This window comes from Hypanus sabinus, chromosome 3 (assembly GCF_030144855.1).
Source record: "Hypanus sabinus isolate sHypSab1 chromosome 3, sHypSab1.hap1, whole genome shotgun sequence".
In the NCBI taxonomy this organism is placed as follows: Eukaryota; Metazoa; Chordata; class Chondrichthyes; order Myliobatiformes; family Dasyatidae; genus Hypanus; species Hypanus sabinus.
In genome coordinates this window covers 127,739,734-127,753,190 of record NC_082708.1, presented here as the reverse complement: position 1 = coordinate 127,753,190, position 13,457 = coordinate 127,739,734, and the positions used below count along the sequence as shown (strand labels likewise).

The following is a 13,457-nucleotide window of genomic DNA, read 5'->3' as shown; positions in this document are numbered from 1 at the left end:
CACTTCTGGCTCTGAAATTAACAAGTTCTGTGTTGAATCTTGGGAGCTGCAATTTGTCTAGACTGAAGTTGTGCTATGCCTCAAGCATACCTTGCACTTCAACGGACTGGTGTGAGTAGATAGATCTGAGTAGGAGTGGACTGAAAGGCAACAGGAAGCTGGACAACACACCTACAGACCAAATAATCACCCAACCTGTGTTACATTTTTCCCCAAGTAGAGTAGACTGTGATGCGAACACCATATGCAGTACACTAAACTGGAGGAAGTACATAAGAACCACTTTTGTACCTGGTGGAAGTCTTTAGGTATTCTTGGTGAAAAGGGAAGAAATAAAATGGCAGCTTCTTTAATCCCTTGCATGGAAAAGTATCATACAATGTTGGCAAGGATGATCTTCCACTCTCTTCTTCCCCTCACTCACCCTCTCCTTGTCTTGAGTACAGTCCTGCCCAAATTGCACAAAAATGAGGGATAACAAATTATCTTCCCATGTTTGCTCAATCTCCTGAGCGATGTATGGTATCTCCTTTTGATTCTTCCCTACAAGGGCATCATATCACTTACCATGATGGCCACTCTCACTATACCTTCAACTGGCTATGTGTAGCTTAAGTTGACCCATCATAAAGCTAACAATGTCAGAGGACCTTTTTCATCCTTAAAGAAAGACTGATTCTCAACCCTTTACGAAGCATTTAAAGAGAAAATATAGAAGATGAGAAACAAGAATGAAAAACATGAATTAAAATAGTTTATTAAAATCAGATCTTATATCAAGAGTTACAGTACCTACCTCATCTGCATCTGTAGCTGACAGTTGCAATATTCTAAATCCATCCCCAATGTTTTCTTCAATGATGAGATCCAGTGCATCAGTTGGAAACAAAGGAGGGTTGTCATTGATATCCTGAAGAGTTATTTCCACCTGAAAAATCAAATAAACCAATTAACAAACAGTTGGAGGAGATAAGGGCATATTTAAGTTCTAATCAGTTCAAACTGCAGCTCTCAAAACATGCCACTTCTGTGTCCAGATCATAAAAGTAAATTCATCCAAGGGCCGCAGTGTCATGGAGCATATTACTTGTAAAATATGGAGAAACTGAAATGTATATAAAATACAGTAATGGTGCAGAATGGAATATCAAAGAGAAAAACTGTTTGTAAAGCATTTGACTTAAAACAATTCTTTCAAATCCAAGGTGAGATGGCTACGTAATCAAAATTAACAGTTTAAAATAAGCTGCAAGCTGAATACTGCCTTATATTCCACAGTTCCCCCTCATTCCATCAAATTGACAAGTCACTCTGATGGTCAGAGAGGCTTTAGTAGAAAATGCAATAACAGATGGGGTATGTGAAGCTAAGAGGCTCCATTGACTTCAAACGATCTGCTTAAGACCACAAATGTTGGACAATAAAATGAATATAGGTGCCATACCCCATGGTGCACTGATTTGAAAAGAGCAACTAAGCAGCAGACAGCTTCCCTATGTCCCAACAAAAAAAGTGGTGAATTGGCAACAAGTAGCTGTTGGCCGTTGGGATGGTGTAGATCAGAAGCTTTGCTGGACAATCGGTACTCAACTCAAATACACTGCTTAGAGGGAAATTTTGGTCAAGATGGGAAATGTATGATTTGCTTGTGTGGAGGCTTAGAGGAGCACTCAATGTTTTCCTGGCTCTTCAAAAACTTTAAACAAAAATGGAAAATCTCACTATGTTGGGTCTCTTCTATGCCTATAGGTTTGGTTTGACAGTACTATCACATTCTTGCTTCCACAATAATATCATTGAAGTCTCAGCACTCAATACTTTAAGGAAGGTTTTGCCCATTTATATTGGGTGCTCTGTTGTTGCCCACAATGTAAAATAGAAATCTCTAAGATCTGGGCAGTACTAATGCAGTGAAATCTCTCATTCAAACCTTACTTAGCCATGAAATAGTGAAATGGGAGAGAAATGCCCTCACAACTGTATGAATATGTGAATGTGATTTTTTTTCTATCAAGTCCTTATCATAATACACTAATCTGAGTTACAGCAGCACTTCCATAGCGTAATTCCACTAGAGTATACGGATTAGTGGAGGTAAATGGATACAATTTTTAGTGTTCATTTCGTATTTTGAACAATTAAGTAGTCTGATTAGCTTCCTCTTCCAGGACTATAATGGGGCCAGTCATTAAGAGCTCTGGATTAATCTATGAATGAACTAAGCTATCAGGCCAACAATTGCAATTTTACTTTCAGCACAGTAGACAAGGGCTATATAGCATGAAGCAGATCACAAAGGTCCTTCATAATATCCTGAATGTGACATTTGACACAAAGCTTAGATGAATCTTCTCCACAATCTCCATCAGCACAGGTTCACCACAAGGCTGTGTGCTTAGTCCCCTGCTCTAGTCACTTTACACTTACGACTGTGTGGGCTAAGCACAGCTCCAATGCCATATTGAAGTTTGCTGACGACACCACTAATGTAGGCTGACTCAGAGGTGGTGATGAATCAGCATGTAGGAAGGAGACTGAAAATCTGGCTGAAAGGTGCAACAACACAACCTCTTGCTCAATGCCAATAAGACCAAGGAGATGATTATTGACTTCAGGAGGGAAACCAAAGCCAGTTCTCACTGGGGGATCAGAAGTGGAGAGGGTCAACAATTTATAATTCCTTGGTGTTATAATTTCAGAGGACCTGTCTCAAGTCCAGCACATAAGTGCAATTACAAGGAGAGCACAGTAGCACTTCTACTTCTTTAGGAATTTGAGAAGCTTCAGAATGACATCTATAACTTTGACTAACTTCTATACATGTGTGGTGCGGAGTATATTGACTGGCTGCATCATGGCCAGGTATGGAAACACCAATGTCCTGGAACAGAAAAGCCTACAAAACATAGTGGAAGCCCAATCCGTCTATACATAGTATTGTCACAGGAAAGCAGCATCCATCATCGGGAACTCCCTTCACCCAGGTCATGTGTCCTCACTGCTGTCAGGTTTAGGAACAGTTATTACCCCTCAGCTATCAGGATCCTAAATCAGAGGGGATAACTTCACTTGTTCCCCATCATGGAACTGTACCCACAAACTATGGACTCATTTTCAAGGCTTCCTCATCTAATGTTCTTGATATTTGTTGCTTATTTTATTATTATTATTATTTCCCTTTTTTCTTTCTTTGTATTTTTACACTGATTGTCCGCCCTATTGGTGTGATATTTCACATAAATCTCAGGGTTGTATATGATGACATACAGTATATGTAGTCTGATCATACATTTACTTTGAACTTTGAATGTCTCTAACTTCACATTTGTCGCAAAATGGCAGAAAGGAGACAAAATTATGCTCTGTTGGACCCTAAGAATATATTTTTATAACAGCTGTGTAACTGAATGGACTACTCATGTTCTGAACTTCTTACAGCATTATAATCTGTGAAAGTTTGAAGACAGTGGAGAGATCTGATCTCACACCTATTAGAAGCTTGGCTCAGCCTGCTTGGCTCAATTCACATCTAGTTGCAATCCCAACAGCTGTTAGAAACCAGAAAGTCATTTCACTTTTTATCCAAAACATTGAAGAGAAACATTCAATATATTGTGTCAGTCTATCAGCCAGAAGTTAAATTGCTGTAAAATGCCAATTGCTACTGGGTGGATCATAAGCTGTAAAGCAGCATTAAAAATGCAGAAAGATAAAACTGTTAATTTGAAACCAAATGTTACATAATGTGCCCAGTTTTAACTTGAAATTTAATAATCTACTCCAAGATTCCAGCTTTTAACTGAATCTTCAGAAATATATTGTAAAGCCAGTTACCATGAAATTTCATGGTACATCAGTGCATGAGGTTACTCAGATATATTTAGACTTTGCCACCAAGTATCATTCTATTATTTATTCAAGTTGCTGTGACTTTTGAAGACCTTGACTATTCTACAAGAATGATTTTAATAAATTCCCATACAATGCTAAACCCAATCTTAAAATCTAAACAACTATATTTTTCTGACGCCTTTTTATTTACAGACATTGGAAGATAAATGGACACAGCAAAGTCAAAACCTAAACAAAGATGATTGGCATTAGCTCATTTTTCTGCTTTCATGTATCACAGCAAATCTGTCAAACTTATGGAAACCTAGTCTTCAAAACAAAGCAAATTCCTTTCTTCATGATTATCATAGAAGCAGCAGCTGTCTTCTTTCCATCTTGACAATACTTTGACACAAAGCTTTTCCCATGAGGCTAAGAAATGTTCCAACATCAAAGACCACCAAGCAGGAATAAAATGCACTTCTATAACCAAGCATAAGACGAGCATTCATCCAACTGCTAATAAAATAGAGATCAGAAGTTTGCCAGATTGATTTAGTTATGCTCTTTCTAAATATTCCACTTAATGTATTATAAATCCTATGTGTTTTACAACTTAAGTTTTCCCAGCCAAGTTAAATTTAAATTAGTTCAGCCCAAAAGCCAAACAAACAGTGAACTTGGAAACCATAGGAAAGCTGATTGCTGCATTTTTATTATAAAGTGAACCCGGTAAATATTTATAAATTTTGAAAGGTTACACAACTGGAAAAATTGTTCAGCTATGGCTAAACTGAACAAACTTTGTCTCCCTTTGACAGAACATCAGACATTATGGCGATAAAAAGATGATGAGCCAGCCAGCCAACTGTCATCATTCCTTTAGGATATGGTCATAGGTAGGATTAGTAAGAGGTTGAACAGTTGCTGTTGATCCAGTGCTTTAGGAAATGCTCTACCACTGGATAGGCTCCCTCGTACATATGGATAGTCCAATATTCATGAATCCATATTATAGAAGCTAAGTGAGAGTGTGATACAATAGTGTATATTATATTTTGCCTTTGCTATGATTTGATTACGTTTCAAGCACTGGAAGCATGATGACACTTGTGGGCTGCTCAGCACAATCTTCACTGATTTAATTTAACTAAAACAATGCATTTCACTCCATTTTGATGTACATATGACAAATAAAGTTAAAACTATAAAAACCTTATAACCACATCATTGATGAATTGATCAACGACAGTATTATTAATGCAGTACCCTTTCATAAGTACCAATAGTATGTTAAATACAGCTAATTACATTGTGATGCAATAATTATTATTTGGGTAAAGTGGCAGGCATTTCCAAGTGGAGGATCACATTGCACTAATGACATGATAACCAATTACCACTCGCAGACTGGATGCAAAATGGGTTCAGCAATCATATTTGTGAGCCTGCACATCCCAGCTAATTATTTAATTCCCTTCCTCTCATTTCAGTCCTGCCAAGACTTGACCTAAAGCAGACTATGTATCACTGTCTTTGTTCCAAGAAAGAACACTACTATTTAGACTGAAGCAGTTAAGGAGCAGTGCTTAATAAGTATTAAGCTACTACTGCCGAGCTGCTGCATCAGCATTAGCTTTAATTTGAAAGTTCAAATTAATGGTTCTGTTGGCCCAGGATTTTTTTTTCTTTTATTTCTGCTCAGTTCCTATTAAAAGTCAGTGAAATGCTGATCCAGGCACTTGATCCATAACCACATATCCCTATTAGCCCAAAGAAAACGGACCCAGCAGAGAAAGAACGGCTGAGCTTGGCCCTGATCTTCATTGACCAGGTAGGAGAGAAGTTACATTTGGTTGAGCTTCTGTTGGGAGAAGTGACTCAAGCAGTGTGACAGATACTCTCAGAATGATAAGCCAATACAGACCGAAGTTTGTGGAGAAGAAACTAAATTCAGTAGAGGCTGGGTTGACTGACATTGTCTTAAGAAATGTGACAGCAACTTTCAGAAAGGTAAGTCCAGTACCAGCTAGAACACTAGTGTCAACCCTTACAGCAAGTCTGGTAACTCACCACAGACAGCAGAATCAGGTGGCATTGACTGCTGCTCTCACCGTCATGGTTCAGCAACTTACTACCAACAGCCAGAATCAGGTGACAGCCACTACTGCTGTTGCTGCCACAATTCATCAGCCTTTATCCATTTGAGTTCTATTCTTAGCATCTCTCAGATCCTGCTCTTCAAAAGCCTCATCAACCTCAGCCACTAAGGCCCCAACTCTCATAACTACATCTGGACCAAAATTGAGTTTTCCCCCTCCAGACAAATACTCCAGTGAGCCTGATGGCTGCAGGAGTTTTATTACCCAGTGTGAGCTGACTTTCTAAACTTAGCCTGGTCAGTTTGGTGATGATGCTTGTAAACTGCCATACATGGTGAATCTCTTAGATGGACTCCTACTCAGCCTGTTCAACGGTTAACGGTTTATGTGAACATTGTTCCCTGCAGCCCAGTCATTTAAAATTTTTTTTGTCAAGTTCAAGAGAAATTTTGTTCTTCTAGTATGGGGGCAGGAGACTGCCCACCTTTCCTGGACCAGTGCTAATATAGAGAGGCGCTGAAGGACTAAGCAGTAAAGTTCCACAAGTTTGCAGTGGAGAGGGAGTGGAATGAGAGAACCCTTATTATTGCCTTCCAGCAGGGACTGAGCAGAGGGGCCTAGCACAAGATTGTATTGCATGATGAGCAAGACAGCCTTAATGACCCATTTAATCTACTGATTTGAACTGACAACCAGGCAACTGAGTGGCGCAGAGAATGAAAGCCCCAAGCCTCTGCTTAGATAACCTCTCCCGCACCACCCAGTACACAGTTTGTGGAGGAACCTATGTAGGTGGGATGCATACACCTATCTCAGTGCAGGGTCAGTGTCGGAGAGCAGGTTCCTGCTTCTATTATGGCAATCCAGGACACTTCCAAGCTTCATATCCTCCCATCCCATGATCCTTTCCCTTCCCTAGCTCTGTATCCCTTTTGCCAATCACTTGTCTGGCTCTCAGCTTCACCCCACCCCCTCCAGTCTTCTCCTATCATTTTCCCCTCCCCCTCCTACTTTCAAATCTCTTACTATCTTTTCTTTTAGTTAGTCCTGAAGAAGGGTCTCGGCTCGAAATGTCGACAGCGCTTCTCCCTATAGATGCTGCCTGGCCTGCTGCGTTCCACCAGCATTTTGTGTGTGTTGCTAGTCATTGCGAAGAAATGCTTCTGAGAGTTGCATTCAACAGTAAACTAGCATGCAAGGAAAATGTGGTGGTTGCAGTCTTGAATAGTTGGTAATTCATGCTTACAAACCACTACTGCTCATGCAAACAGATGTACAATTTCTCAGACGCTTTTATACATTCCATTACATAATGGAAGGCAAAGGATTGTTTTGTGGAGACTCAGGAATCTGAGGATATTGAAATCTGGAGCAAAAATCAAACTGCTGGAGCATCGCAGTGGTTTGAGCAGCATCTGTTTGGAGAAATCCTGCCACAGACTTGTTTCCTGGTTGCCCTTTGGACCTTTGCATTTTTCACTGTTTTACAGACTCTTACTTTCAAGTATCATGAAGATATATTCTTACAATATCCAGTCACCACCACAAAACCTAAGATGTTGAACAAAGAAAAAGAAAAGCCTTAGTATAGCACATTCTTTGATTATTTGGGATTTGGGCGCTTGATGTGAATGTCAATTCTTCATTGAAAGGATTGCATGGTGTTCAGCCACATAAATAATACAATATTCGTACCCATTAATTCACACAGATTGATAAATATTGCTTAGTGATTTCTTCTTGTGATACCAACATTGCGTCACAGTTGCACCTATATATGATTTCATAATAATATTGTATTATTTCCTTATTGCATAAATTCATATTTGGTAAGAAAACAATTCTACGACATGTGCTGTCTTCCACAATTCTTTATAGCTAATGAAATAATTCTGAACTGTAGCTCCTGTATGAACTGAACATAATTTATGAGATTACAACCCTACTGTCATTAAATTTTAATCACCTTACTGTTGTATTGATAAATGGTTCAATGGGAGCTGATAATACAAACAAATGGGTGAAGGCTGCTGAACTAAGATGGAAAGGGACAATGGCTGCTCAGTATTTGGATCTGTCAATAAAAATGTACTCCCATGCTGTGCCACAGTAGGACACATAACAATTATATTTTATTAGTAATAGATCAGCAAACCAGGCACCATTTTTCTGCAATATGTTGTACCTTTTGACCTTGAATATTGTTTTGTTTTCATGGTCCATTCCCCTTCACTATTCTACCTTCGGGTGGCATTTTAATGTTTGCTACATTCTTCTATCCCCAAACCACACATCAAGAAATGCCACACTTCCTGCATTTGTCCATCGTTTTAACAGTTGCTGCTGCACACTATTTTCAGATATACTGCAGATTAAGTGTAGGTATCTCATTATCAAAAAAAAATCCTTTTCAGAATGTGATTCTTGTTATAGCATGATTTTAATACCGCATGTAAACAAAGATGTACTGCATTGTAAACCTCATTTTACCTTCCTGTGTCCACAGTGATGGGGAACATATTATAGAATAACCTTCTCAGTAAAATTATAGACCTAGAGATTCTGTAGGGGTTCTGCAAATTGCTGGTAAAACCATTATTCCATTTGGATTATGCCAATGTCCCTCTGAAACGTAAATTTAACTGTATTCAGCCACATAACATGGTAATGTCATAATATCACAGTTATCTATGTGCTCCTTTCCACAGGGTGAACTCCTAGGAATCTGTAAATGTTCCATCTGGCAGCAGTTAGGAACGCACCATACAATGAATCATGAGAGCATACCTATTCCCTGCCACCCAAGCATTTCAAACTTAGGAATTACAATCTTTTCCACTGCACAGCACATATTATGTGATGCCAAGTGAATGCTTTTATGCTAATACATCTTATCGTAATTTAAATTTTTTTTCCATTTGTTCACTTAGTGCCAGCACTAATCTGTCTTGTCAGGAGCAGCATAACAATTAAATGAAGGGTAAAACTCAATTTCCTTGCTTAAAAATGCATCTAATTTCCAAACTTACAAAGGACCTCCACTCGTCCAATATGACAGTTCTTTTTCCCATGTCCTGATCTATCCATCACGTGGCCTCACTGAGTGAATGTGCTAATGAGTGCCAAAGAAAAGCTTGTCTTTTATCTGTGTGTCTAGGCCCAAATCCATTACTCACAGAACCCCTGCAAGCAGTGGACTGTTGAAACGTTTACCTATCAGTCCAGGCTTTGTTCAGACTCGGGCCTACTGGTGAAAGGACAGTGTTCAATCCATACTCCATCCTCTCCTGGCTAACACATTTGAAGAGGATAAATGCACATTATGAAATGTGGCTAGATCAGTCTTATTTTCAAAGTATCAAACAGAAAATAGCACTTCAGCATGGCCAAATTTTGATCAATGAAAATAGTTCTGTCCCCAGGAAATATTTTTTTTCAGGACATTAATAGTAATCAAGTGAAAATAATATTGTTAGAAATATATCCCCCTTAAATAAATAAGTCAAACAAAAGAGATGATGATTGTGAAAAATATCTTTCATTAACTTGTTACTGTGTTGAGGCAGCCCCTGTATATCATATTCCTACCTAGTCACATACTCTGTCAGAAATCATTATTAGTAATTTCATAACAGCAATTCTCTCCAGGAATAATTCTGAAGCAGGTACCAATCAAGATTAAACAAATGGAAATTTCCCATAATGATTTTGATCACAATTGGTACAGATGTTGATGGCAAACAAGCTAAATAAAATCTTGAAAATGTATTCTGTCTTAGGGATTTATATACTGGATCAAATGACATGTGTGGCTTACATTGGTACTGTGACATAGCATATATTTCAGTTCACATGCGGCTAGCTTAATAAGTATACATAAATTAGAAAACAAGATATATGGAATATTGATGTAACTGAGAGGACAAGGTTCGAATGTGGACAACTTTGTCTGAACTGAAGCATTTTTCTCTGATGTCCAGAGAAAGTGAAAATAGGACTAATGTTGTGAGTGAAGATAATTCACTCAGAATCCATGGATTTTTACAGCTTTATAATAAACACACATCTATCTTCCAAACATAAGGTAGTACAAATTTTATGTAAATATACAATAAAGAAATAAAAACTATGTCATTGAACTATTAAGCTGTGCTGCTATTCTGACAAAAGGAATTTCAAATTGAGTGTCACAATACTGTTAATGCTGGTGGTTTTATATATTAGATTTTAATTTTTTCTTATACCAAATACAATGAATATTTTGGTTCTCCACCTCTCATAACATCCATGACTTATTGAACTGTTTATGTGCTATATTGAATAACTACATTAAAGATTTATAGTGATATTTTTATAAGGACTCCAAGGCTTGGTGGGTCAAGTGTGTGATTCGGCTATTCCAAAGGACAAATATAAGCAGAGGGATATAAGCAAATAAGAGAGATATAAACTATTTATCTCTCACACTTTTACACAGATGTATTAGTGATTGATTTTATATGGAAAAACCAAAGCAATCACCCTCAGTAAAACTTGGTCATTATTTCTGTTTGAAAAGTCACTAATATATGTCTTAGGTCCAGAAATCAACTTTAGCCTTACAGGTAACCTGGGCAGTGTAGATGAAATACCTTTGCTTATAAAATTCTGGGAATATATATCAGTGGAAATCTAGTAAAATTTAAAATGTAACAGCCGTCAGACAAGGGTTGCTACAGAGGCATCATCAGAAAGAATGTGAATTTAATTTTTGCTTGTTTGTGAAACACTGAAAATCACAAACACAATACTGTGTACAGCTGCAAATCATTTGCCAGAATACAACAAAAAATATTTAGCCATTTTGGTATTTCACCATCTCTATTAGCAAAGATAGTGGAACACAACCAAAATACATTAATAAAACATTTATGTATCACATTCATTCAAGTAATTCTGTCATCAGGCATAAAGAGGATTCCCTCAGAATCATTCACTCACAAGTAAAAGCAATTCTTCTTGTAAGAAATAAAATCCAGGTGCAGTACTGTGCAAAAGTATTGTGTGTGTGTGTGTGTGTGTGTGTGTGTGTGTGTGTGTGTGTGTGTGTGTGTGTGTGTGTGTGTGTGTGTGTGTGTGTGTGTGTGTGTGTGTGTGTGTGTGTGTGTGTGTGTGTGTGTGTGTGTGTGTGTGTGTGTGTGTGTGTGTGTGTGTGTAGATATATATACACTCACACACACACACACACATATAAAATAGAGCTAGGGTGTCTAAGACCTTAGCATAGTACTGTAATTGTCAACGTGAAGGAGAGAGCAAGTTTGTAAATCTGACGAGAACAAAGCATGTTGGGAATGGTGAGGGTGGAGCGCTGTGGGAGTGCTTGCGACAAGTGGCAGAGAAGGAGTGTCAGGGGTGGGTGGAGATACCCCCAGCCATGAAACACGAGGCAATGTCATTTGATTCCAAACAGTTTGTTCATTGATCACTACAGAAAGTTTCTATGGTGCTTCCCACTCCCTCCCCTTTCCCTTCCCCTTTTCCCAACCATGATTTCCCTCTCCCTGCCGCCTTCCCACTCTCAGTCTACTATAGAGACCCATTTCAGAATCAGGTATATCATCACTCATGTATGTCATGAAATTAGTGTTATTTTTGGGGCGGCAGTGCAGTGCAATACATAAAATTACTAATATACTGTGCAAAAGTCTTAGGCACACCCTCTATATAAATGTGGTTAAGACATTTGCTCAGTACTACAGATAATGTCTCATTTTGACAGCAGTAAGATTTGATAGTACATTTGATCATTCATAATTTAGCTCAGTGTGTGAATTTTTAACATGATTATAATGTTCTGAACAGCTGAAATTTATTCTATGACTGAGAAGCTATGCTACCAACATCAATTTAACTTGACCATGACTAGAAAGAGTGGAAAACAATAAAATTAACAAAATTAGATAAGTTTAAAATATTTATATTTTTGTGAAATTAAGCATTCCTGTTAGTTGACTCTCGCTTTAGCAAACATCAATAAATACCTTCAAATACAAACTGAATTAATCCTCTGGTTTACTAAATGGGTGAATACCGTGCAATCAGGCAGAAAACACAGTTTTATTACTGCAAAGGAAATTAGTTGTATTAATTTAGACGAGCAATGTCTAATATTTTCTGTCTAATTTACATGAAAACCTATAGATTAGGAGCAGGGGCAAATGATTTGAATCCTTGAACTTCTCTATCATAACTCTTCTGACTGTAACCTCAGTCTAATCACCATAACCTTTCACCTACTTCTTTAAGGAATTGATCTGGCAATGCTTGAGAGTATTCAGACTCTGCTTCCACCACCCTTTGAGGAAGAGAGTTTCAAAGACTGACAACCATCTGAAAACAAAAGAAAAATTCATATTATGTCAGTCTTAAATATTTTAAACACTATTGCCTAGTTCTAGATTCTGACACAAAGGGAAACATCCTGCCCCTTCTATCCCATCAAGGCCCCTTAAGATCTTGTAAGCTTCAATTTAAGAGCTGCTAGCTTAGAGAATGAACTGAACCAACTAAAAAGTAAATGTATGGATTACTGAACAAAAAATTTATCCTCTATCCCTTTGTTCACATAAATGAGGCCAGCATCAACCAGACACAACTAACTAGAAAGTACAGAGTGTGGCAGTACCTGTTCGCTCAGTATCAAAGGGTGATGCCCCTGAAAACATGTAAAATTCCCTCATCAACAGCCAGCAAGATGGATGCGATAGTCAACTCATACATCCGGAAATGGCTGGGGCTGCCTCGGAGTTTCTCGACACCGGCCTCTTTGGGAAGAACATGGTACAGCTGCCACTGAGATCCATCAGCCTGGGGTACAAGCAGGAGAAAACCCGACTGACTGATGTGCTGAGGAAGTCCAGTGACCCAATCCATACCGACCATAAATGGGGAGCTCAAACTGAAATAGCCCAGGCCATCAGTCGGCTAGAGCACCAAGAGGCTGTCAGCAGAGTCCAGGCTGCACATGTAGTACAAACTTGGCTGTAAGAAGGCAACACATTTCTGATCCAAGGCCTCAAAGAAAGAGAGGAAAGCCATGGTCGTGGAGGAGCTGACAGGAACAAAGCAGGAGCACTACAGGGTGAAGGCAGTGGCACAAGGCCTGCAGGGAAGATGGACAGCATGGGAGGGCATCATAAACAGCTGGTCTGACCTGTGGAAGTTCCCAGAAGCCAGACTCTGCTTCTTGAGGATAACCTATGATATTTTGCCCTGCCCCCTAAATCTTCTCCAGTAGCTCGGGAGTAAGGATAGCTGCCCCCATGGATACCACTAATGCCAACCTCTAACACATTCTGGCAGGATACAAGACTGCATTGACTCAAGGGCTCTACAGATGATGGCACGATCAGGTCCTAAAGAAGCTGATGGAGATCCTGGAGACCTGCAGGCGGGTGCAAGAAGCAGCCTTTCCCCAGCAGGATGATAACTCATCCCATTTGTTAAGGCTGGTAAGAGTGCTGAATGCACCCACCCAAGAGC

At 38.9% G+C, this 13,457-nt stretch overlaps 1 protein-coding gene across 1 annotated transcript in view; it reads right to left on the bottom strand.

The window, feature by feature from the left end:
* The window catches only part of fat4 (FAT atypical cadherin 4), a 363,920-nt gene that overhangs the window by 202,673 nt on the left and 147,790 nt on the right, over nt 1-13,457 (bottom strand). Inside the window, exon 3 of the mRNA XM_059965100.1 lies at nt 797-928. Within this exon, the coding sequence (XP_059821083.1) occupies nt 797-928 (132 nt within the window). The remainder of the gene's footprint in view (nt 1-796; nt 929-13,457) is intronic.